At 41.3% G+C, this 23,361-nt stretch overlaps 3 protein-coding genes across 3 annotated transcripts in view; 2 read left to right on the forward strand and 1 right to left on the reverse strand.

Moving 5' to 3' along the window:
- Positions 1–85: 85 nt before the first annotated feature.
- On the forward strand, positions 86–18,625 carry AK6 (adenylate kinase 6). Its single transcript, XM_055332684.1, has 5 exons — positions 86–173; positions 1,083–1,175; positions 12,593–12,651; positions 12,992–13,137; positions 16,700–18,625. Exons 1-5 carry the CDS (start codon positions 146–148, stop codon positions 16,890–16,892), a joined length of 519 nt encoding a protein of 172 aa, XP_055188659.1. The 5' UTR covers positions 86–145; the 3' UTR covers positions 16,893–18,625.
- TAF9 (TATA-box binding protein associated factor 9) lies at positions 1,094–3,173 on the forward strand. Its single transcript, XM_055332683.1, has 2 exons — positions 1,094–1,175; positions 2,136–3,173. The coding sequence occupies exon 2, from the start codon at positions 2,153–2,155 to the stop codon at positions 2,948–2,950; it is 798 nt and encodes a 265-aa protein (XP_055188658.1). The 5' UTR covers positions 1,094–1,175; positions 2,136–2,152; the 3' UTR covers positions 2,951–3,173.
- A 525-nt stretch (positions 18,626–19,150) lies between the features above and the next one.
- CDK7 (cyclin dependent kinase 7) overlaps positions 19,151–23,361 on the reverse strand; it is a 72,385-nt gene continuing 68,174 nt past the window's right edge. Inside the window, exon 12 of the mRNA XM_055331073.1 lies at positions 19,151–19,316. Coding sequence (XP_055187048.1) covers positions 19,288–19,316 — 29 coding nt within the window. The 3' untranslated portion in view covers positions 19,151–19,287. The remainder of the gene's footprint in view (positions 19,317–23,361) is intronic.

Genomic DNA, 23,361 nt, shown 5'->3' on the forward strand with positions numbered 1-23,361 from the left:
GCGGCGGGCGGGGGCCGCGAGCGCCGCGCGGGGCGGTGACGAGCCGGGGGCCGCGGGCGCCCGCCGCAGCCCGCCCCTTCCGGCCCCTCCCGCTGTGCGTGCCGTGCGTCAGCCGCCGGCGGCCGGAGCCAGCGCGCCGAGGACCATGTTGCTCCCGAACATCCTGCTCACCGGTCAGGCGCGCGGCGGGCGGGCGGGGGGCGGCGGGCAGGCGAGGCAGGCGGCGGGCGCCGCTTGCCGTGGGGCAGCGGGGCAGGCGGGGGGCGCCCCGGGGGTGCCGACCGGTGCTGGGTCCCGGGGTGCTGGGCGGTCCTCCGGCCGCTGCGGGGCGGGGGTGGGGGCGGGGGCACCGCGGCTCCAGGCCGCTCGGGGGCGCGGACAGGCCCCGGTCACCTTTCTGGACACTCCCGGATCTTACCTACTCTGTTTTTTGATTGCAAATTTTTTTTTTTTTTTTTTTTTTGCCGAGATGACGTAAGGCCCGGGCCGACCCTTGGCCGGTCGTAGTGCTCGGCGCCTTCCCTTAGGCCTTCCCGGGCCGTTTCGCATTTCCTTTTGTATCCGACGGTCACATTTGGGTCAGAGGGTTCGGATATTTATGAACGTAGGGCGATTATCTTCACCGTGTTCGTGTGTTGAGCTGACATTGGAAGCTTTCCGACTGTGAAGTTCCCGGGGCGATAGCTGTCTTCCATACTGGTTACGTTTTTTTCTATGAATAAGTTCTTAACTAAAAAAAAAAAAAAAGTAAAGCAAATAAACGATATTAGTTTGAGATAGCTGGGATTCTGGGAGAATCTGTTTCGGGGGCGGGCGGGTCTGCAAGTCGGTATCCGAGTCACCCAGGCCCCCCTCGTGCTAAACCAGGTGACACTCGGTGAGATCCTGTTAGGCGGCAGGTTTTGAGCCGTTTGATAAGATCGCAGAGTGTATTAGTTCACAGAGGATTAATTGGGACATTTTTCATTTCAGTGTTTTCTTTTTTTTTTTTTTTAAAGACCTTAAAAAGGGGAGATGGGTTGGTAAAGTCTAAGGAGCGTGTTTCACGACCAGTAAGTACTGTCCTGTGGCTTGTCTTACAGGTACCCCGGGGGTTGGAAAAACCACACTAGGCAAAGAACTTGCATCGAGATCAGGACTGAAATACATTAATGTGGGTGATTTAGCTCAAGAAGGTAAGGGATACTTTGGTGTTGGTTTTTTTCAAACAAGAGTCGATGGTAGAGTGTTTGGTGCTGTCCTTGTGAGGGGACACAAGAAGCCGAGACAGGGCAGACCGGGTGGCCCAGCAGTTTGCTTGCCTGTGGCCCAGGGCATGATCCTGGAGTCCTGGGATTGAGCCCCATGTTGGGCTCCCTGCATGGAGCCTGCTTCTCCCTCTACCTGTGTCTCTGCCTCTCTCTGTGTCTCTCATGAATAAATAAATAAAATCTTAAAAAAAAAAAAAGAAAGAAAAGAAAAGCTGAGATAGAGTGCCGTTAAGGAATCCATACTCCATTGGGATCCCTGGAAAGAGAAATTAATAAAGTGTATGGTACTCTGTCCCAGTGATGTTGAACATGATCCCTCATCCTGCCCCACCCTGTTGGCCAGGAGTTTTTCTGAATGGTAGTAATTGGGAAGGCTTCCTTAAAAGAGACGGACGGGACTTGGGGAGAATGTTTTTGAGGTGGGCAGACACATAAAGGTTTGCATGGTACAAAGCCTACCTGTGGAGACAGTGAGTAGAGATATCACTGGAAGGACAGGTTACTTGGAGCTCACTACGACATGACATTTCTGTGGTTTCTTTTCAGATTAGATAGTTGCATGCCCACACACAACTGCACATTATTCTACAGTGATAAATGTTTTTATTTATTTTACCCAGTTTTCCCCTGCTCTTTTGTCACCTCCTTATTTGTGTCTTTAGTTTTTTTTTTTATTCTGTGATTTGTACAGAATAGAAATTCAATAAATTTAAGTAAAGATAACTTCAAAGTGTGCCTCATTAAAAAGATTTGACATTAAGAAATTTTAAATATATTTTCAAAAATTTAACAGTATTTAAAATTTTTAAAGTTCCTGACAGTTGCTACTACAGTAACTATTTCAGGTTTGATCTAATGTACGTATTTTTTTCAAATGGTCTAAAGTCTGATCAACAGATATCATGGAGTCTGGCAAGATGGCTTCTCCCAAGAGCATGCCGAAAGATGCACAGATGATGGCACAAATCCTGAAGGATATGGGGATTACAGAATATGAACCAAGAGTTATAAATCAGATGTTGGAGTTTGCGTTCCGATATGTGACCACAATCCTAGATGATGCAAAAATTTATTCAAGCCATGCTAAGAAGGCTACTGTTGATGCAGACGATGTGCGGCTTGCCATTCAGTGTCGTGCTGATCAGTCTTTTACCTCTCCTCCCCCAAGAGATTTTTTGTTGGATATTGCAAGGCAAAGAAATCAAACTCCTTTGCCGTTAATCAAGCCATATTCAGGCCCCAGGCTGCCACCTGATAGATATTGCTTGACGGCTCCAAACTATAGACTTAAGTCTTTACAAAAAAAGGCATCAACTTCTGCGGGAAGAATAACAGTTCCACGGTTAAGTGTTGGTTCTGTTACTAGCCGACCAAGTACTCCCACTCTTGGTACACCAACCCCACAAACCATGTCAGTGTCAACTAAAGTAGGGACTCCCATGTCCCTCACAGGGCAGAGGTTTACAGTACAGATGCCCACATCACAGTCCCCAACTGTAAAAGCATCAATTCCTGCCACATCCACAGTTCAGAATGTTCTGATTAATCCATCATTAATTGGGTCCAAAAACATTCTTATCACTACAAACATGGTGTCATCACAAAATACTTCCAATGAATCATCAAATGCATTGAAAAGAAAACGAGAAGATGATGATGATGATGACGATGATGACGATGATGACTATGATAATTTGTAATCTAGCCTTGATGCTGTAACCTGTAAACTTGGTCTTAAATCCATTGTACTGAGATTAAACGTGCATGCTGGGTATTTTCTAGTTGTGTTGTAGAAAACTTAAATGGTATTTAATGAGTAAATATAGTTATCCTTTCCTATTGAGATGTTGGGTTTTCTTTAATAGGATTAGTAATGGTTATTCATTAGCCTTTAAGTGTGAAAAATAAAATTGTTGTTCATCAGTTTGGTCGTTGGTACTTTGGCAGTTATGTTTTTAGAAGCAGTTCTCTTACGTGTCACCAGCAGGAATAGCAGTGACGACAACTTGAAGTTGTGGTCTATTCATAAACACTAGAGCGGTACTTCTAGTACCTTCAGATATTTAGATCACAGTATCATCCCTGGTGTATAAATCACTCTTAGGGCCTCATTGAGATTGCTGAAGTTTAACCGTGTCTCTTTTTTGGAGAGTCCACTTCATCTGTTTGGATTTCTCTTCAGTTACTCAGTTTCTTCCTAGGTCCTATTTATCTCTGGTTATATTTAAGGACTCTTCGTGCCTCCCAGTATGTCCCCATTTTAAAACTTAAATTTTTTTTTCCCATTATCCCATTTTGCAGGTTATTGTACATCTTGGCTTTTTCGTGTATTTGATAGTATCATGCTCGTATTTTTAGTCCAGGTCTGGTATTTAAGTATAGTTAAAATTTAGGTATTTTTTTGCTGTTTTACATGGCTAGTCAGTCTCCGTTTTATACCTGTATAAAATCTGGTTTTCTTCCCTTGTCTGTTGAACTCCGTCTTTCTCAAGTGATTTCAGAGTCACAGAGTTGTCAATTTCAGCCTCCCTGTTTATCTTACCCACTGAATTTACCATTTCTAAACTTAATGAGGTTGGTATAATCTATCATGAGTAGTACGGAGAGGAACAGTAACCCTAGACATTTGGTTCCTTTCATACTTTTACTCAACACTGTTTTAGCCAGTGTGTGTACACCTTAGGGTGTGTAGTCCCAGGTGTCCTCTGTATTTTTAAAGCTTTTATTTTTTTTAAAGATTTTATTTATCCATGTGAGAGCAAGCCTGGGTACTAGTGGGAGGAGGGGCAGAGGGAGAGGGAAAGCAGGGAGCCCGATGAAAGGGGGATCGTGACCCAGCTGAAGGCAGATGCTTAACCAGCTGAGCCACGGAGGCACCCAACATTCTCTAGATTTTATTGAAATTATTTAATGAGTTAGAATCTAAGCCTTAAAGGAAAAGTTGGGGTTCCCCCCTTAACAATACCAGATGAAGGATTTCTGCCTGACTTAATATGTGTTAGATGTGGTTCTTGATAAGGTTTTTCATAATGTACCAGACTGGTTTTGTTCACGGATGCCACTTGAATATATCTGAAAATTTAACCAGAGAACATTCCAAAATAAAATCTTAATTAGAAAATACACTGAGACACCTGTCCTCCTCGTTTTTCTCAAATAGTGATATATTTTGGGATGCCTGGGTGGCTCAGTGGTTGAACATCCACCTTCAGCCCAGGGTGTGATCCTGGGGTTCTGGGATTGAGTCCCACATCAGGCTCACTGCATGGAGCCTGCTTCTCCCTCTGCCTATGTCTCTGCCTCTCTCCTTGTATCTCTCATGAATAAATAAATAAAATCTTAAAAAAAATAGTGATATATTTTAAGGGAAACCATGTAATCATCTATAAGGCAGTGGCTCTCAGGTGTGATTTTGCCCTTCAGGGGATATTTGGCAATTTCTGGAGACTTGATAGTCAGACTGGGGTGGAGGCCAGGGATTCTTTTGAACATCCTACAATTCATAGAATACCCTCCACTCCCATAAAAGAATTACCAAGCTCAAAATGTCAGTAGTAGTGAGATTGGGACACCCTGGTATAAAGAAACAAGATGAGGGCAGCCGCCTGCAGCCCAGGGCGTGATCCTGGAGACCCAGGCTCGAGTCCCACATCAGGCTCCCTGCATGGTGCCTGCTTCTCCCTCTGCCTGTGTCTCTGCCTCTCTCTCTCTCTCCCTAGCTGTGTCTCTATGAAGAAATAAATAAAATCTTTAAAAGAAAAAAAAAGAAACAAGACCAAAAACAAAAACCACCCTCGTTTTAAATCTATCCAAATGGAGTTTATTGCCAGTCTAGTAATCCTGTTGAATTGCTGTATTATTTGTAAGAGACCATTCTTAGGCCATTTAGAACCAAGGCAGGAAAAATTAGGTGGGGAATTTAGTTCAATAATATTGGGAATCCTGATATGGTGTGGCTAAGAATGCTTTTTTTACCTTTGTTATTCCAGTCTCAGATTCCTCCTCACTTGATAGCCTTTCCCATATGTAATCACTTAGCAACAACACCCTTAATTTTCCTGCCACATGTTTATCAGTTTTCAGCCCCTGTGGGTAAACCCCAGGAGTCCCACAGGTCTAGACAAAGTATCACATTAACTTTGGATCCATTGGAAACTGGTTGTAAACCATAGCTGAGCCCTCAACACTTAAATTTGTGATCTTTTTCTACCCCAGAAGTTGGCAAGCTGCTGCTGTTTTTTATAGGAACCACGTGAGCTGAAGACTAGTCCACAAAGCCTGAAGTATTTACTGTCTGGCGTTTTAACAGAAAAAGTTTGCCAGCCCCACTCTAACCTCGTCTTTATCTAATTTTTTACCTTCCTTGGAAGGCTTTGAAACTACCCTCTCCAGTGCTGTTGTCTCCCAGTCTGCGTGTGATCCTCTCCCTCCCACCCTGTACCTCCTTCTCCTGACTTCACGCCAGCTGTGTTGTGATTTTGCCGTTCCCTTTAGTAATCTCATTCACTCTAGACTAGTCACTCCCTTTTAAAAGAGGCTAGTTTCTAGACACCCACTAAAGGCAACTACCTTGGTAGTTGCCAGACTAATAGGCTGAAAAAGCAGCATATACTTACCTGCCCACTTTTGATTCCTGTTCCCCACACATAGAAATGCATTCTAACGCTACACAGATGCACTTGCCCTGAAAATCTTGATGGTTTGCCTGAAAAATTGCTATGGTACCCCATTCCATCTTCAAGCCCATTTCTGCTGAGTCTTACACTCTTCAATAACTATTCCTTCCCTCCTCATTATATCCTTTTAAAAAAAAGGAGAAGGAATAAACAAGACTTGAACTTTTTTCTGATAAAGTCCATCCTCTATAATGACATAGGTGATGAACTGGTCATAGTTTACCTTCAGCTTTCCCTGCAGCCAGTCCCTGAGGTCCCTTTCAGTCTATGCACAGCGCACTTACTGTTCCTCAGCCAAGGGAACTGATCTCCATGTCGTTATACGTACTATTCCCTTTACCTATAGATGCTTTTCCTTATTTAGTATATAAACAACTCTAAAAGGCCCCAACTAGGGCGCCTGGGTGACTCAGGTCATGATCTCCAGGTCCTGGAATCAGTCTCGCATTGGACTCCCCGCTCAGCTGGCAGTCTGCTTCTCCCTCTGCCCCTCCTCCCCTTGCTCCTCTCTACTTTCTCTCTCCCTCTCAAATATATAAATAAATAAAATCTTTTAAGAAATTTAAAAAATACATAAAAGGCCCAACTCAAATGTCTCATCTTTAGTGCTCACTTTTCTAAGTAGAATCCATTGTGCTTTTCTCTAAACAATAAACGGTCAGATAGCAAAGCACTGAGAACTTCTAAATCCACTACCTTCTTGTGGTAATTGCATTATAGATAAAAACTTGTTGGATTGAGGTAAATGTGGTAAATATGTTTCCAAAGTAAGAAATCTGAGGGTACCTGGCTGGCTCAGTGAATAGAGCATACTCACATCTCAGGATTGTGAGTTCAGGTCCCATGATAGGCATGGGGGGAGCTCCTGGATGGCTCAGTTGGTTAAGAGTCTGCCTTCGGCTCAGGTCATAACCCTGGGGTCCTGGGATGGAGCCCCGCATCAGGCTCCCTGCTCAGCAGGGAGTCTGCTTCTCCCTCTCCCTTGGCCCCGTCCCATCTCTGCTCCTGCTCTCAGCTCGCTCACTCTCTCAAATAGAATCTTTAAAAAAAATTGTATAATGTAAGAAATCTGAAAATGTTTTAAGTAGTGGCAACAGCATCAAAATAGCTAGCATTCCAATATCATTAACAGCTTTTATGTGAGTTTATAAATTCTTGGATTGCAGTTAAAGAAAATGTAATGATTTTTATAGCTTGACTAACAACAGCAGGAAAGATCTTTGAGGTAAGAACTTACCTTTTTTTTTTTTTAAAAAGATTTTATTTATTTTTTCATGAGACACAGAGAGAGAGAGAAAGAGAGGCAGAGACACAGGCAGAGGGAGAAGCAGGCTCCACACAGGGATGCAGGGAGCCTGATGTGAGACTCGATACCGGTTCTCCAGGATCACGCCCTGGGCTGAAGGCAGCGCTAAACCACTGAGCCAGCCAGGCTGCCCAGAACTTACCATTTAACTCTGGTCCCACAATCAATTTTTCTTCTACAACTAAGGTCTCTTTAAATAAACATAAAACTTTGTTTAGAAAATAGATTTAATTTTCTAAGCTTTTGGGGATCCCTGGGTGGCGCAGTGGTTTGGCGCCTGCCTTTGGCCCAGGGCGCGATCCTGGAGACCCGGGATCGAATCCCACGTCGGGCTCCCGGTGCATGGAGCCTACTTCTCCCTCTGCCTGTGTCTCTGCCTCTCTCTCTCTCACTGTGTGCCTATCATAAATAAATAAAAATTTAAAAAAATATTTAAAATTTTCTAAGCTTTTGGTCATTTAATCCAAGCCTTTTCATCTTTTTTATTTTTTATTTATTTAAAAAAATTTATTTTTTATTTTTTATACTTCATGTACTGGGAGCCCGACATGTGATTCAATCCCAGGTCCCCAGGATCGTGCCCTGGGCCAAAGGCAGGCGCCAAACCGCTGCCCCACCCAGGGATCCCTTTTCATCTTTTTTAAATTAGGACTCTATACATATACAACTCTACATTTCACTTCCAACTGAAACTTTCAAAAGTAACATACGTTTTTCCCTTTTTTGGGGAAATTTGAAATGAAGTTGACAATCCATTTCTCCACTCACTGTGGTACAGATGGTAATAATCAGTCACCTAAAATTCTGCAGTAGCCACAATCTGGTATTCCTGCGTCCTGACTGGCCTTCTTTCAACTCATTTTCTGCAGAGAAACCAAAACTATTTTTAAATATTTGTAATTGATAATGTCATTTCATGCTTAATTTGCTTTATTTTATTTTGCCTTAGAATAAAGTCTAACTCTGCAACCTTAAAGGCCCTTTTTGATCTGGCTTCAATTAACCTGACCCTTTATCACCTATTTTCTAACTAGTCTAAAAGACTTTTCCCCACCCTCTCTGGCTTTGCGTATCTTTTTTCTCTGTTGGAAATAGTCTTCTCTACCTTTTTTCCCCCCGGTAACTGCTCCGGTCTCCCCTTAAAAGTCACTTCCTCCAGGAAGCCTCCTCTAATATTCCGTATTTATGTTCCCACATAATAGGTGTCCATGCTTTTGCTTTTATAACATGATGAATCATAACATTAAAATATCATCCTAGTATAATTTCCAGGTTACTGATCTAATCTCTTTTTCATTTTATTGTAAACTCTTTGAGGGAAAGACTGTTTGCCTCCTTGGTCATAATGAGCAGTAGTAAAACCTTACTACGTCTACAGACACTTGTACATGGTATTTGATAAATGTTTTTTAAATGAATGTTTGAAAGCTTGGATTACATTATTCAACTACATTAACATGATTTAAGAAATACTGCACTTCAGCATTGCAGTATAAAAACTTTAATTCTGGGCAGCCCCGGTGGCGCAGCGGTTTAGCGCCGCCTGCAGCCCAGGGTATGATCCTGGAGCCCTGGGATCGAGTCCCACATCAGGCTCCTTGCATGGAGCCTGCTTCTCCCTCTGCCTGTGTCTCTGCCTCTCTCTCTCTCTCTCCCTCTCTGTGTTTCTCATGAATAAATAAATAAATAAATAAATCTTTAAAAAAAACTTTAATTCTAAGTTAATATTGCAGTAGCTGTCTTATTCTCGACAGCATAGATTTTTAATGATTTCACTAGTCTTGAGAGTCAAGGGTTTAAAATATGAAGGAGCAAAGGGATTCCAACGTAGTACAGAATCAGCAGTAGGTATTGGGTTTTGTGGCATTGTAAAAACAATACACAGAAAAAGTACTTCAAATCCTAATTCATTTCCTTCTGTTTTTCTTCTAATCCTTGGTCCTATGGCATACAACTTTGAATTCTGCTTTTTTTTTTTTTTTTTTAAATTTTTATTTATTTATGATAGTCACACAGTGAGAGAGAGAGGCAGAGACATAGGCAGAGGGAGAAGCAGGTTCCATGCACCGGGAGCCTGACGTGGGATTTGATCCCGGGTCTCCAGGATCGCGCCCTGGACCAAAGGCAAGCGCCAAACCGCTGCGCCACCCAGGGATCCCCTGCTTTTTGTTTTACCTTTTGTGTCATAAGCACTTCTCATGTGCAATCTAGTCTATGCTACATAATACTAATATTTATTTCCTTAACTTTAATTACATAATGTTTCATCCAATTAGAAAACTGAGATTTAAGTATTTCCCTATTGAATGCTTTTTATCACTTCATCACTTAAAATTTTTTCAGGTGAGAAGTTAAATGGTGGAGAAACTCTGTGAATGAGTACAATGTTTTTCTTTTTATAATTATCTTAAAAATACATTTTCAGTGTACTGTGTATGTATGTAATTAATGCAACTGGCATAAAAAGGCTCATTTTAATTTGCTTCTCTTTAATAGCTGGGAAAGGCCAACATTTTTCATGGTATGTTTACTAGATATCTTTTCCATCCTGTGTGAACTCTTATTTTTTTTTTAATTTTTATTTATTTATGATAGTCACAGAGAGAGAGAGAAGCAGAGACATAGGCAGAGGGAGAAGCAGGCTCCATGCACCGGGAGCCCAATGTGGGATTTGATCCTGGGTCTCCAGGATCACGCCCTGGGCCAAAGGCAGGCGCCAAACCGCTGCGCCACCCAGGGATCCCCTGAACTCTTATTTTTTAAGTTACATATTTTTATCTGGGTTTTGAAGGTCAGTATATAATCTACGTTTCAGTATCTTGTCCTACTACAAAAATTTCTGTTATTTTTCTTGGTACATTATTTTTCATTGAACAGAGATTTAACATTTTATGTATTTTATTCAGTCATTCACAGACTCAAATGAATCATTCCTTTAAAGATTAAATTTTCCATGAAGTTATCTTTGGAATTAAAAAATTAGCTCTTTGATCCACCTACTTTATAGGTACAGTTTTCTAAACTGTTAGCCAGTTTTCCCAATATGAAGACAGTTCAGTTTTAGCTAGAGTTTCTGGTAGTAGAGCAATAATCCAGGGAAGCAAAGGCCAGACTAAGATGCCTGGAGGTGGCTTGTGTGCCCAGAATCAGTCCATAAACCCTCCAGGCAGGACAAAGAATTGCAGCTCCTCTGTGCCTCCCACCAGTCCTCAGGACTACCCATGAGTCACCTTCAGAATTCATACTCATTTTATTTTTATTTTTTTATTCTTTTTTTTCCCTTTTTTTTCCATACTCATTTTAACCTAATTTCAACCTTCACCAAAATATTTTTAAGATTTTATTCATTCATTTATTTATTTTAGAGATAGAGAATGTGTGCATGTGCATAAAGGCGGGTGGGACCAGGAGAGACCGAGAATCTTGAGCTGACTCTGCTGAGCAACCCTGAGATCATGACCCGAACCAAAATCAAGAGTCAGGGATCCCTGGGTGGCTCAGCGGTTTGGCGCCTGCCTTTGGCCCAGGGAGCAATCCTGAAGTCCTGGGATCGAGTCCCACGTCCGGCTCCCTGTGGTGGAGCCTGCTTCTCTCTCTGCCTCTCTTTCTCTCTCTCTCTCTCTATCATAAATAAATAAATCTTTAAAAAAAAATCAAGAGTCAGATGCTGAACCAGCTGAGCCACCCAGGCACCCCTAACTTTTGCCAAAATACCAAAGGGAAAGATGTGGGAAGACCACAGCATGCTCTTAAAGATGGCTAAAAGGATGGTCTAAGCCTGCCTTACTGCATGTATCTTAGAAATTCAGGTTAGAGTGGGATTATGTCTCACTTTTTTTTTTTGTAAGATTTATTTATTTGAGAGAGCACAAGCAGGCGTGGAATGGAGGAGCAAAGGAAGAGAGCAAGCAGATTCCCTGCTGAATAGGGAGCCCGGGGAGCTGTATGTGGGGCTTGACCCAGGGCTGGACCCTGAGATCAGGACCTGAGCAAAAGGTAGACGCTCAAAACAACTGAGCCACCTAGGTGCCCCTGTGTCCCACCTTCTAAAACAAGACTTTTTTTTAAGATTTTATTTACTTATTCATGAGAGACCCAGAGAGAAGCAGAAACACAGGCAGAGGGAGAAGCAGGCTCCATGCAGGGAGCCCGACGCAGGACTCGATCCCGGGTCTCCAGGATCAGGCCCTGGGCTAAAGGTGGCGCTAAGCCACTGAGCCACCTGGGCTGCCCACAAGACTTCCTTTGAAAGCCAGTTTCGATTAGTTGGAAAATTCTTTTTTAAAATTTTATTTATTCACGAGAGACACAGAGAGGCAGAGATGACACATGCAGAGGGAGAAGCAGGCTCCCTGTAGGGACCCCAAGACGGGACTCGATCCCAGGACCCAAAATCACTCCCTGAGCTGAAGGCAGATGCTAAACCACTGAGCCACCCAGGTATCCCTGTTGGAAAATTCTAATAGATTTAAATCTGCCTTCTTTATAACTGCCCATTATTCTTGTTTTGCCTCCTGAAGTAAGATGTTTATTTAACCTGTGGGTTTTGGGGATACTGGAAATCTAGGAGTAACAATACTGTTCAGGAACACCTAGATTTTGACTCTCCTTACCTAGACCTTATGAAGATGTGACTTCTGTGACAGAAGGTTCATTTTTAGAATCTAGAATCTGTTGTTGCTTTTACTAAGTTCCATCTCCTTAGCCTTACAAATTTGATACTATAAATTTGATATTTTGATAGCTAAAATTGGTAAAAGATAGATTGCTATTCAATTTCCTTCTAGAAAAATTCAAATTTATCAGAATTGCTCTTTTTTTAAAATTTTATCTATTTATTCATAGAGACAGAGGGAGAGGGGCAGAGGAACAGGCAGAGGGAGAAGCAGGCTCCATGCAGGGAGCCTGATGTGGGACTGGATCCAGGGTCCCCAAGATCACACCCCAGGCTGTAGGCGGCGCTAAACCGCTGCACCACCAGGGCTCTTTATATGTGGTCTCCAAGTGATAGCTTTCATGTTAGCGCCCTCCTCGGTCTCTAGAAGGGTATTTGGGGCAGTCCGGGTGGCTCAGCGGTTTAGCGCTGCCTTCAGCCCAGGGCCTGATCCTGGAGACCTAGGATCGAGTCCCACATTGGGCTCCCTGCATGGAGCCTGTTTCTCCCTCCACCTGTGTCTCTGCCTCTCTCTGTGTCTCTCATGAACAAATAAAATCTTAAAAAAATAAAAATAAAAGAGTAATTGATGTATTTCTTTTCCTAGAGTTTAAAATTGAAGACTTCTGAAAAAAAATAAAATTGAAGACTTCTGAAAGTTACTTGGTAAATACTACTTTAGTAAGCCAATGTAAATCTCTTTTAGGACAATTATATGATGGCTACGATGAAGAGTATGATTGCCCCATTTTAGATGAAGACAGAGTAAGTACAATTTTTAAAAAATAAGGTACACTTCTCTTGTTTGTTTCTAAAGCGGAGAGAGTGAGCACGAGTTGGGGTCGGGGGGACAGGAGCAGAAGGAGAGGGAGAGAGAGAATCTTAAGCAGACTCCATGTTCAGCACAGAGCCAAATAGGGCTTGATCTCACAACCTTGAGATCATTAGTTGAGCCAAAATCAAAAGTTGGATGTTTAACCAACTGAGCCACCCAGGTGCCCCTATAAAGTATACTTCTTAAAATGTAATAGGAAGGTTGACATTTTTTTTATTTTTATTTTTTTTTGACATTTTTTTATGCATTCTTTTTTTCCCTTTCTTACAGGTAGTTGATGAATTAGAAAACCAAATGAGTGAAGGTGGAGTTATTGTTGATTACCATGGTTGTGATTTCTTCCCTGAACGCTGGTTCCATATAGTTTTTGTGCTGCAAGCAGATAACAGTGTACTGTACAAAAGACTAGAAACAAGGTAAGAAAGGAAAAACACTGAATTTTTAAAGTATGATATAAACCTTTATTCAGATTCCTGAAATTGGCTAGTAACACCATGATCAAGGATTCTGTTTGAAAGTTTGGCTCTCGGTGTCTCGTTATATAACCAAGTCTGTATGGTACCAAGGTTTTGAATTCATGAGAAAAAGATGTGTGTATAAAACACAGGCAAGGGGCAGCCTGGGTGGCTCGGCGGTTTGGCACCACCTTCAGCCCAGGGCGTGACCCCAGGGTCCCGGGATCGAGTCCCACATCGGGCTCCCTGCATGGAGCCTGCTTCTCCCTCTTCCTGTGTCTCTGCCTCTCTCTCTGTGTCTCTCATGAGTAAATAAACAAAATATTTAAAAAAAAAACACACACACACAGGCAGTAGTTTATAACTGTGTACATGAATAGTGCAGTTGACAGTTTGATTCAGTAAAATATACTATAGAGCAACCCTATTTTTTTTTAAGATTTTATTTATTCATGAGAGACACAGAGAGAGAGAGGCAGAGACACAGGCAGAGGGAGAAGCAAGCTCTCTGTGGGGGATCCCAGGACCTTGGGGTTACATCCTGAGCCGAAGGCAGACACTCAACCACTGAGCCACCCAGGCGTCCCTACAGCAACCCTGTTTAATCGCGCTCTTTCCTCAGTGTAAAACCTTGCTGGGAAAACAGCGAAGCTAATAACATACTCTGACTCCTGAGTGAACGTTAACCTCTCTCATATCATTCCCACAACGTGAATAGGGGAGCTTATGAAAAAGAGACATGACATGTCAACATTCCACAACCTTTAAAATATATTTTAGTTGGTCCCTCCACGAGAGCATCAGACTTAATCCAGAATAACCAAGAAAGAGATATTTTTATGGGAAACATTTTTCCACTGTGTTTTGATTCAAGCTGGGTAACATGGAGATTCTAGAGGGACTTACAAGGCAGTCTCAGAAGGAAAGCCCTAAAAGTTTGCCTCTAAGTCCAGGTGTAGAATTTGTAGGTCTCACTGGTGGTAATCAGCTTGGACTAGCCATCACTGCATGGGATATTTGCAAAATCCTTGCAGCAAGGAGTGTGGCAGCAAATATACAGGGAACGTTGGAGCTATACCTAAAACTTTAATCTTTCTTTCAGCAGTGAAAAGCCATTAAAAGTATTTAAAATGAGAAGTAACAAAGACCGTAATGGTACACATTCCTTTTCTCAAACAAGGCAATTCAAAGTTTTTATTAGCAATTATTATTTTGGAGGGCACCTGGGTGCTTCAGTCAGTTAAGCATCTGACTTTGGCTCAGGCTGTAATCTTGGGGTCCTGGGATCAAGTCCCACATGCAGCTCCCTGCTCAGTGGGGAGTCTGCTTCTTCCTCTCCCTCTGTCCACCCCCCCCCCCCATTCTCTCTCTCTCTCTCCCTCAAATAAGTAAATACAATCTTTTAGAAAAATTACTGTTTTGAGGCACCTGGCTCAGTTGGTAGAGCATGCAACTCGATCTTGGGGTTGTAAGTTTGACCCCCACTTTGAATGCAGATATTACTTAAAAATAAAATCTTAAAATTACTGTTTTATGTAAACAGCCAAGACTGACTAGGGTCTGAAAAAACTATGAGCGTGCTAGGGTTTTTGTTTTGTTTTGTTTTTGCTAGGGTTTTGTTGTTTATAGCCACTGAAAAAGTTACAAATAATCACCCTTAAAAAAACAGCTTTATTTAGATAAGTTCACATACATACAATTCCATTTGAAGTATACAAATCAATGGTTTTAAGTATATTCACAGAATTATGCATCCATCATTACAACCAATTTTAGAAAATGCTCACTGTCCCCGTCCTCCCAAAAAACCCATACCCATTAGCAAAATCCCTCATATACCCCCATTCCCTCAGTCCTAGGCAACTGCTAATTTACCTATCTCTGGATTTCCCTGTTCTGGACATTTGATATAAATGAAATCTTCCAATATGTGGTCTTTCGTGGCTTCTTTAGCATGTTTCAGGGTTCAGCACGTATCAGTATTTCATTTTTTTTGCCAAATAATATTCCGTTGTATGGATATGCCATATTTTATTTATCTATTTATCAGATTATAGATGTCTGAATTTCCTTTTTTGGCTGTTATAAATAATACTGCTATGAACATCCATGCCTCTGGTTTTGTATGGGCATAATATGTTCATTTTTCTTGGATATGGAATTTAAGAATAGGACTGCTGGGTATTACTGTAACTCCATGTTTAACCTTTGGAGGAACTGTTAGACTGTGTTTCCAAGTGGCTGTACCAATTCACCTTCCCAAGAGCAATGTATGAAGACTCTTATTTCCACATCCTTGCGAACACTCATTGTTTTGTCTTTTTGATAGTAGCCATCACAGTGGATATGAAGTAGTATCTCGTTGTGGTTTTTATTTGCTTTTCCTTGTTCACTAATGATGTTGAACATTTTTTCATATGCTTATTATCCATTTGTATATGTGTTCTTGGGAGAAAGAGCCCTTCAGATGCTTTGCCCAATTTTTTATTGGGTTATTCTTCTTTTTTAATTAAGTTATGTTTTTTGTATTTCAGATGCAAATTTCTTATCAGATACATGATGTGCAAAAGTTTTCTCTCATTGTGGTTATGTTTTCATAAAGTTAATCACCTTTTAAGTAATTCATTTTAATCTTGTCAAAAGTTGAATTTGAATATTTTTTTATCTTTTTCTTTAGCTAATTAGTTGCTTAATTTATATATCTGTGTAAAGATTATGTGTTAATTTTTTAATGTCTTTGAAATTGGGAAAGCATAGATACATATATCTGTATGACCAAGTACCCAATTAATATATAGCATTCCTATCATAAATATGCCTTTTTTATTTTTTTTAGAGATTTTACTTTTAAGTAACCTCTCCACCCAATGTGGGGCTCAGATTTACAGCCCGAAGATCAAGAGTCACATGTTTTATCAACTGACCCAGCCAGTCGCCTCCCATGATTTTTTTTTTTTTTTAAGATTTTATGTATTTATTCATGAGAGACAGAGAGAGAGAGAGGCAGAGACACAGGGAGAGGGAGAAGCGGGCTCCCTGCAGGGATACCGATGTGGGACCCGATTCCGGAACTCCAGGATCACGCCCTGGGCCAAAGGCAGGCGCTTGACCACTGAGCCACCCAGGAGTCCCAAATATTTCATTTTTATATGCCATCTAGTTATTTTTATCTATATTTTAACTCCTCTAATTGTTTTGAAATCTAGGACCACAGCTGTAGATATATTTATCTCATAGCTCAATATCTGACGAGGTAGGTAGGTATGTTTGCTAATCGAGTGAATGACAAATTGTGGGGGGCAAATTAAGATAACTGTAAACACTGGACCTTAGTTAACCCTCTTGCCAAAAGTCACTCATACTTACAGCTGCCAATCGTCTTCTCGAGGTAAATAGACTAAAGAAGTATTTTTGCATGATTTTTCATGTATTTAAAAGTGTCCAGTTTCTAGTGTGTTCCTAAAATTCTAGTTAATGTCATTCAGTTTGCTTTTGGTTTTCTTACCTTCTCATTGCCTTCCAGGGGTTATAATGAGAAGAAACTAAAAGACAATATTCAGTGTGAAATTTTTCAAGTTCTTTACGAGGAAGCATTAGCATCCTACAAAGAAGAAATAGTACATCAGCTGCCCAGCAATAAACCAGAAGATCTGGAAGATAACATCAATCAGATACTGAAGTGGATTGAGCAGTGGGTCAAGGATAATAGCTCCTGACTTATAAGACCAGATACTTTACAACCACGGTTGTCATATCCCTGCCATATTGAATAAATTGTTCAGTTATCAGTAAAACTTATTAAAATTGTGTTGCAGGACTACTAGATAGATAGTCTAGAGATTTATATTTAGGCTTTCTTTCTCCATGAGAAAGCAAAACATTCTCAAGTATAGTGTATACAATATCATTAAGTATCTAGAGTAAAAACTGTCATCTTAAATGCTTCAGCGGCTAAAGAATAAACAAACCTGACTAAATGGGTGGCTATCTCCTCAGCTGATTATAGAAGAAAATGAAGATGATCCCTTAAAAAAAACCTTAAGACTAATGATAAATCAGAGTTTTTCATCTTTCTTTCCTTAAAATAAGAAACGGGGATCCCTGGGTGGCTCAGCGGTTTAGCGCTTGCCTTCGGCCGAGGGCATGATCCTGGAGCCCCGGGATTGAGTCCCATGTTGGGCTCCCTGCAGGGAGCCTGCTTCTCCCTCTGCCTGTGTCTCTCATGGATAAATAAATAAAATCTTAAAAAATAAAAATAAAAAATAAAAAACAAACACACAAGCAAGTGGTAATACTTATATTCTGTATAAAAATAAAAAGGGGGGATCCCTGGGTGGCTCAGCGGTTTGGCGCCTGCCTTTGGCCCAGGGCGCAATCTTGGGGTCCCAGGATCAAGTACTGTGTTGGGCTCCTGGCATGGAGCTCGCTTCTCCCTCCTCCTGTGTCTCTGCCTCTCTCTCTCAATCTCTGTGTCTATCATGAATAAATAAATAAATAATTTAAAAAATAAACTAAATAAATAAATAAATAAATAAATAAATAAATAAATAAATAAAAAGGTGGGGCACCTGAGTGGCTCAGGTTGTGATCCCAGGCTTCTGGGGTTGAGTCCCGCGTCGGGCTCCCTGCTCCTCAGGGAGCCTGCTGCTTCCTCCTCTGCCTGTCTCATGAATAATAAAGTCTTCTAAAAAAATCGAAAGAAAAAAAAATAAAAATAAATAAAATAAAAATAAAAAAATCGAAAGATACAAAAGGGTATCCTGGGAAGGTTCGTTTCCCTTCCAGGCCACCCCTATTCTTTGGCCACCCAGATCCCCTCCCTTTCGGAGTAATGTTACTGGTTCTCCCATGTCAGAGATTTTATGCCTGCGAACTGTGTGTACATTAGTTTCTTTAAGCATGTGGTAGTACACCGTGTGCACTGTTGTGTATTTTCTTTTTTCATTTAATGTATTTTAGAGTATATCATCCCAGAACATACAGACCTCCCTGTTCTTTTAAATTAAGATAGAATTCACCATCTAACAGTGCACAGTTGACTAGCTTCTATTCTGCTCATAAGATTGTACAGCCATGGGACGTCTAGTTGTCTCAGTGGTTGGGCGTCTGCCTTCAGCTCAGGGCGTGATCCCAGAGTCCCAGGATCGAGTCTTGCATTGGGCTCCCTGCAGGGAGACTGCTTCTCCCTCTGCCTGTGTCTCTGCCTGTCTCTCTGTCTCTCATGAATAAATAATTGTTTAACAAAAAAAAAAGATTGTACAGCCATCACATATCAACTGTCACTACCTAACTCCATATGACAGTTTTATTACCACACCCAAAAGTAGTCCTGTCCTATTAGCAATTACTTCCCATTTTTCCCTTCTCCTAGCCCCTTGGAATCATGAATTTACTTTGTTTATATGGATTTGCATATCTGGGAATGTCATATAAAAGGAATCATACAATATGTGTCTGGCTTCTCTAACTTAGCATGATGTTTTCAAGGTCATCCATGTTGTAGGCTGGATCAGCACCTCATTCCTTTTTATGATCAAATAATATTCCACTTGGGACTCCTGGGTGGTTCAGCGGTTGAGCCTTTGGCTCAGGGCGTGATCCTGGGATCCGGGATCAGGTCCCGCATTGGGCTCCCTGCGGGGGGCCTACTTCGCCCTCTGCCTCTCATGAATAAATAAGTCTTAAAAAATTAATATTCCACTGTATGTACCACATTTTGTTTACGCATTCCATCAGCTGCACAATTGGGTTGTATCCATTCTGGGCATTATGAATTATGCTATGAATATACGTGTACAGGTTTTTTGTGTACGTAGGTTTTCAATTCTCTTGGGTATACAGTGAAATTGTTGCATCATATTGCAACTGAGTTGAACTTTTTGAAGAAATACCAAACTGTTTCTGCAAAGTGGTTGCATTATTTAACTCCCACCATCTATGCAATAGGGATTTCATTTTTTTCACATCCTTGCCAACACTTGCTACTGTTTGTCTAGTAGCCATCCTCTGGACAAAATAGTCATATTTCATTTCCATCTTCAGTGGTCTTCATTTTGGTTCATTTGGGGGCAGGCTGGGAGGGTGAAGGGGCAGAAGCAGAGAGAGAGAATCCTAAGTCAGCTTGACCCTGAGAACATGAACTGAGGCAAAATCAAAAGTCAGAGGTTTAAGTTACTTAACCACCATACACCTTGAGCCTGTTTTCATACACCTATTAGTCATTCCTACATCTTTGGATCCCTTATCTTTTTTTTTTATTTATTTAACCAATCTTTACACCCAATATGGGGCTCACACTGAACCCTGAGATTAAGAGTCCCATGATCTTCCAATTGAGCCAGCTAGGTGCCCCTGGATCCCTAATATCTTTAATATTTGCACAGAAGTCCATTTAGGATGGCTATAATCGGTTAAATCAGTTCCCTACTGATGATGGACATTAAGGTTGTTTCCAGCTTTTTACTATTACAATGTTGCCAAGAATGGTAAGAGAATAGCATGTATATATATTATCATATAACAAGCACTCCACATTTTTTTATTTCATTTTTTTTAAGATTTTATTTATTCATGAGAGATACAGAGAGACAGACAGAGACACAGGCAGAGGGAGAAGCAGGCTGCATGCAGGGAGCCTGACCTGGGACTTGACCCCGGGGTCTCCAGTATCATGCCCTGGGCCGAAGGTGGCACTAAACTGCTGAGCCACCCAGGCTGTCCAACACTCACATTTCAAAAGTAAACTCTCAGGGAACCTGGGTGGCTCAGTCGGTTAAGCATCTGCCTTCTGCTCAGGTCATGATCCCAGGATCCTGGGATTGAGCCCCACATCCTGCATCATTGTGGGGGGAGGGGGGGAGTCTGCTTCTCCCTCTGCCTCTTCCCCCATGCTCGCTCTCTCATTCAAATAAAATCTTTTAAAAAAGTGAACTCTCAGTACACATCTGAAGCAGGTATTATTATTTCCAGTACATGTGATGGAACCAGGTCACTTCAGTGACTTAGCCAAGGTCACAGCTAGAAAGTATCAAGAGTCAGGACTCTACCTTAGCAGGCTCTACACCATTTAGTTATGCTGCTTAATGTACATGGAACTCTGCATATGAGCGATTCTATCTGTCAAGTCAATTTCTGGATAAAATTCATAGGAACGTAACATTTAGCAGATTCATTTTAATTACCATAGGTTGTCTTATATATGTGCAAGATTCCCCAAAAATGACTGAAGGGTAGTGCCTCCCAGGGTAAGTTCTTGACCTCCAGACCATTGTAACCTAGTATACAAGGAAGATATACAAGCAAATGGACACTTTCAACAAATCTGGTGGATGGTGGCAAGTGCCTTACTGGAGATTCTAACAGCAGGAGAGGACAAAAGACAGAACTCTTCCCTACTATGAATATCAGAAAAGAACAAATGATGTAGGATGCAGGGCTTTGAAGAATGGGTATAGGGGTAGCCCCGGTGGCGCAGCAGTTTAGCATCACCTGCAGCCCAGGGTATGATCCTGGAGACCCCAAATCGAGTCCCACGTCAGGTTCCCTACATGGAGCTGGCTTCTCCCTCTGTCTGTGTCTCTGCCTCTCTGTCTCTCATGAATAAATAAATAAAATCTTAAAAAAAAAAAAAAAGAATGAGTATGGAGGTAGAGAAGAAAGAGAATTCGGATTAGGATAATATTACAAAGGTGCTATCCAGTAGTACCCGGAGTCAAATCACAAAAAATGAGGATAATTACTTCATAGGACTCTTGTAAGGATTAAATGGTGTTTGGCACATAGCACCATATATGTGTTTGTTACTATTTTTAGTGAAACTAATGGCTGTTTTGAAAAGACAGTATTCGTTACTGGGATTCAATGAATTATCAAATGATTGCTGATTATCTTTTTTTTTTAATTTATTTATTTATGATTGACACACACAGAGAGAGAGAGGCAGAGACACAGGCAGAGGGAAAAGCAGGCTCCATGCCGGGAGCCCAATGTGGGACTCGATCCCAGGACTCCAGGACCGCGCCCTGGGCCAAAGGCAGGCGCCAAACCGCTGAGCCACCCAGGGATCCCGACTGCTGATTATCTTAACACTGAAATTGACTCATCATAAGTTTTCCTTCAACAGAAGGGAGATTATGATCTAACAGAGAGTCTAATGTGGACCTATACAACACCTTTTGGGAATTTTGTAAATATACTAATTTCAATCCTAGGTGAAACTATTGACAATTCTTTAAACATCTTACAGTTATTTGAAGAAGGTCTTAGAAATAACCTCATTTACTGCTTGGTTTTATTCAAACCTACTTAACTTTTTTATTAAAAAGACTAATTTAGGGCAGCCCCAGTGGCACAACGGTTTGGCGCCGCCTGCAGCCTGGGATGTGATCCTGGAGACGATGGAGTCCCACGTCGGGCTCCCTGCATGGAGCCTGCTTCTCCCTCTGTCTGTGTCTCTGCCTCTCTCTCTCAGTGTCTATGAATAAATAAATACTTAAAAATAAATAAATAAAAAATAAAAAGACTAATTTAAAATAAACCTAAGGAGAGGGGCACCTGGGTGGCTCAGTCAGTTAAGTGACCGCCTCCAGCTCAGGTCATGATCTCAGGGTCCTGGGGTGCAGCCCCACATGTCCCTGGTCAGCAGGGAGTCTGCTTCTCCATCTGCTTCTGCCTCTCTCCTCCACTTGTGTGCTCCCTCTCACATAATAAAATCTTAAAACTTGAGATAAAAAGTGTACCATATTTTTAAACATTTTATATTTCTGTAAATGAGACTTATTAAGAATATTTATTCAGTTCCTCATGAGTGCTTTAATAAGCTTAGATGTATGCATAACCACTGATTGTTTTCCTTATGCCTGCCCTCATTGGTATATATATTTTTGTGTGGGCTCTGAAAAAGGGGTTTGGCCTCACTTCATCTAGCTTTCTTCTGCATGTCTTAGCACCAATCCCTAACCAACATCTAAGTTTGTTGGTTTTTAACAAAAAGTGATGGGATTGGGCATCCTAGGTGGCTCAGCGGCTTAACACTGCCTTTGGCCCAGGGCCTGCCTGATGCTGGAGTCTCGGGATCGAGTCTCACGTCAGGCTCCCTGCATGGAGCCTGCTCCTCCCTCTGCCTGTGTCTCTGCCTCTCTCTCTCATGAATAAATAAAAACAAAATCTTACAAAAAAAGGTTAAAAAAACAAAACAAAACAAAAAGTGATGGGGTCAAAACTGCTAAGAAGCATGTATCCTCTCCTATGGAGTGGGGAGAGTCGAAGGTAAGAAAAAACAAAAAACATGTATATGATACATACGTAGATCACAGTTCTTAGTAACTTTAACTGCTGTATATGTGAGAAACAATGTCCTGAAAGTTTTTTATACCTATGTAGGCTTTTATTTAAAATTTAGTTCCTTTGATGACATAAATTCCTCTGACAGGCTGATATAACTATGAACACACTTCCTCTAAGGAATACAAATACATATATTACTATAAAATATTTTGTTTTTCAAAGACTCACAGATTCCTGAGATCCATTCAGAGGTTTATTGTCTAAGGGGTTTATTTTTATGCCAGAGAGGATTCAAAAAACTTTGCTGTTATTAACAAGGCTGGTGACTAAAAAGCCAATTGGTCGTTTGGTCATCTGGGGGCAGGGAAGGCCCTCACCAGTGCATTAAGCCAGAAAAGAAATAAAAGACATACAGAGCTGAAAGGAAAAAATAAATTATTCTCAGTTAACAAAATTATCTATGTTGAAATTCCAAAGAGAACCCACACAAAAGCTGATTCTAGAATTCATATGGAGACACGTAGGAACTAGAGTAGCCAAACAATGCTGACACAGAAGAGCAGAGTTAAAAAAGAAAAAAAAAAAAACTGTAACTGATTTCAAGATCTGTATTAATGACTAAAATAAGTCAATGTGGCATACTGAAAGGATGGACACACAGATCAATGGAACAGATCAGAGAGTCTAGAAAGAAATCCATGCCAATATAGACAATTTTTGATGGAGGTGAAACCAAGAGTCTTAGGCTTAACTGACTGTGCCACCCAGGTGCTCCTGAAATCTACCTATTTCTTTTTCAAGATTTTATTTATTTGGAAGGGGTAGGGAGAGAGAGAGAAAAAGAGAAAGAGAGTGTGTGTGCACAAGCAGGGACAGGGGCAGAGGGAGAAGCAGACTCCA

The sequence above is a fragment of the Nyctereutes procyonoides genome, unplaced genomic scaffold (assembly GCF_905146905.1).
Source record: "Nyctereutes procyonoides isolate TBG_1078 unplaced genomic scaffold, NYPRO_anot_genome, whole genome shotgun sequence".
NCBI classification, from domain to species: Eukaryota; Metazoa; Chordata; class Mammalia; order Carnivora; family Canidae; genus Nyctereutes; species Nyctereutes procyonoides.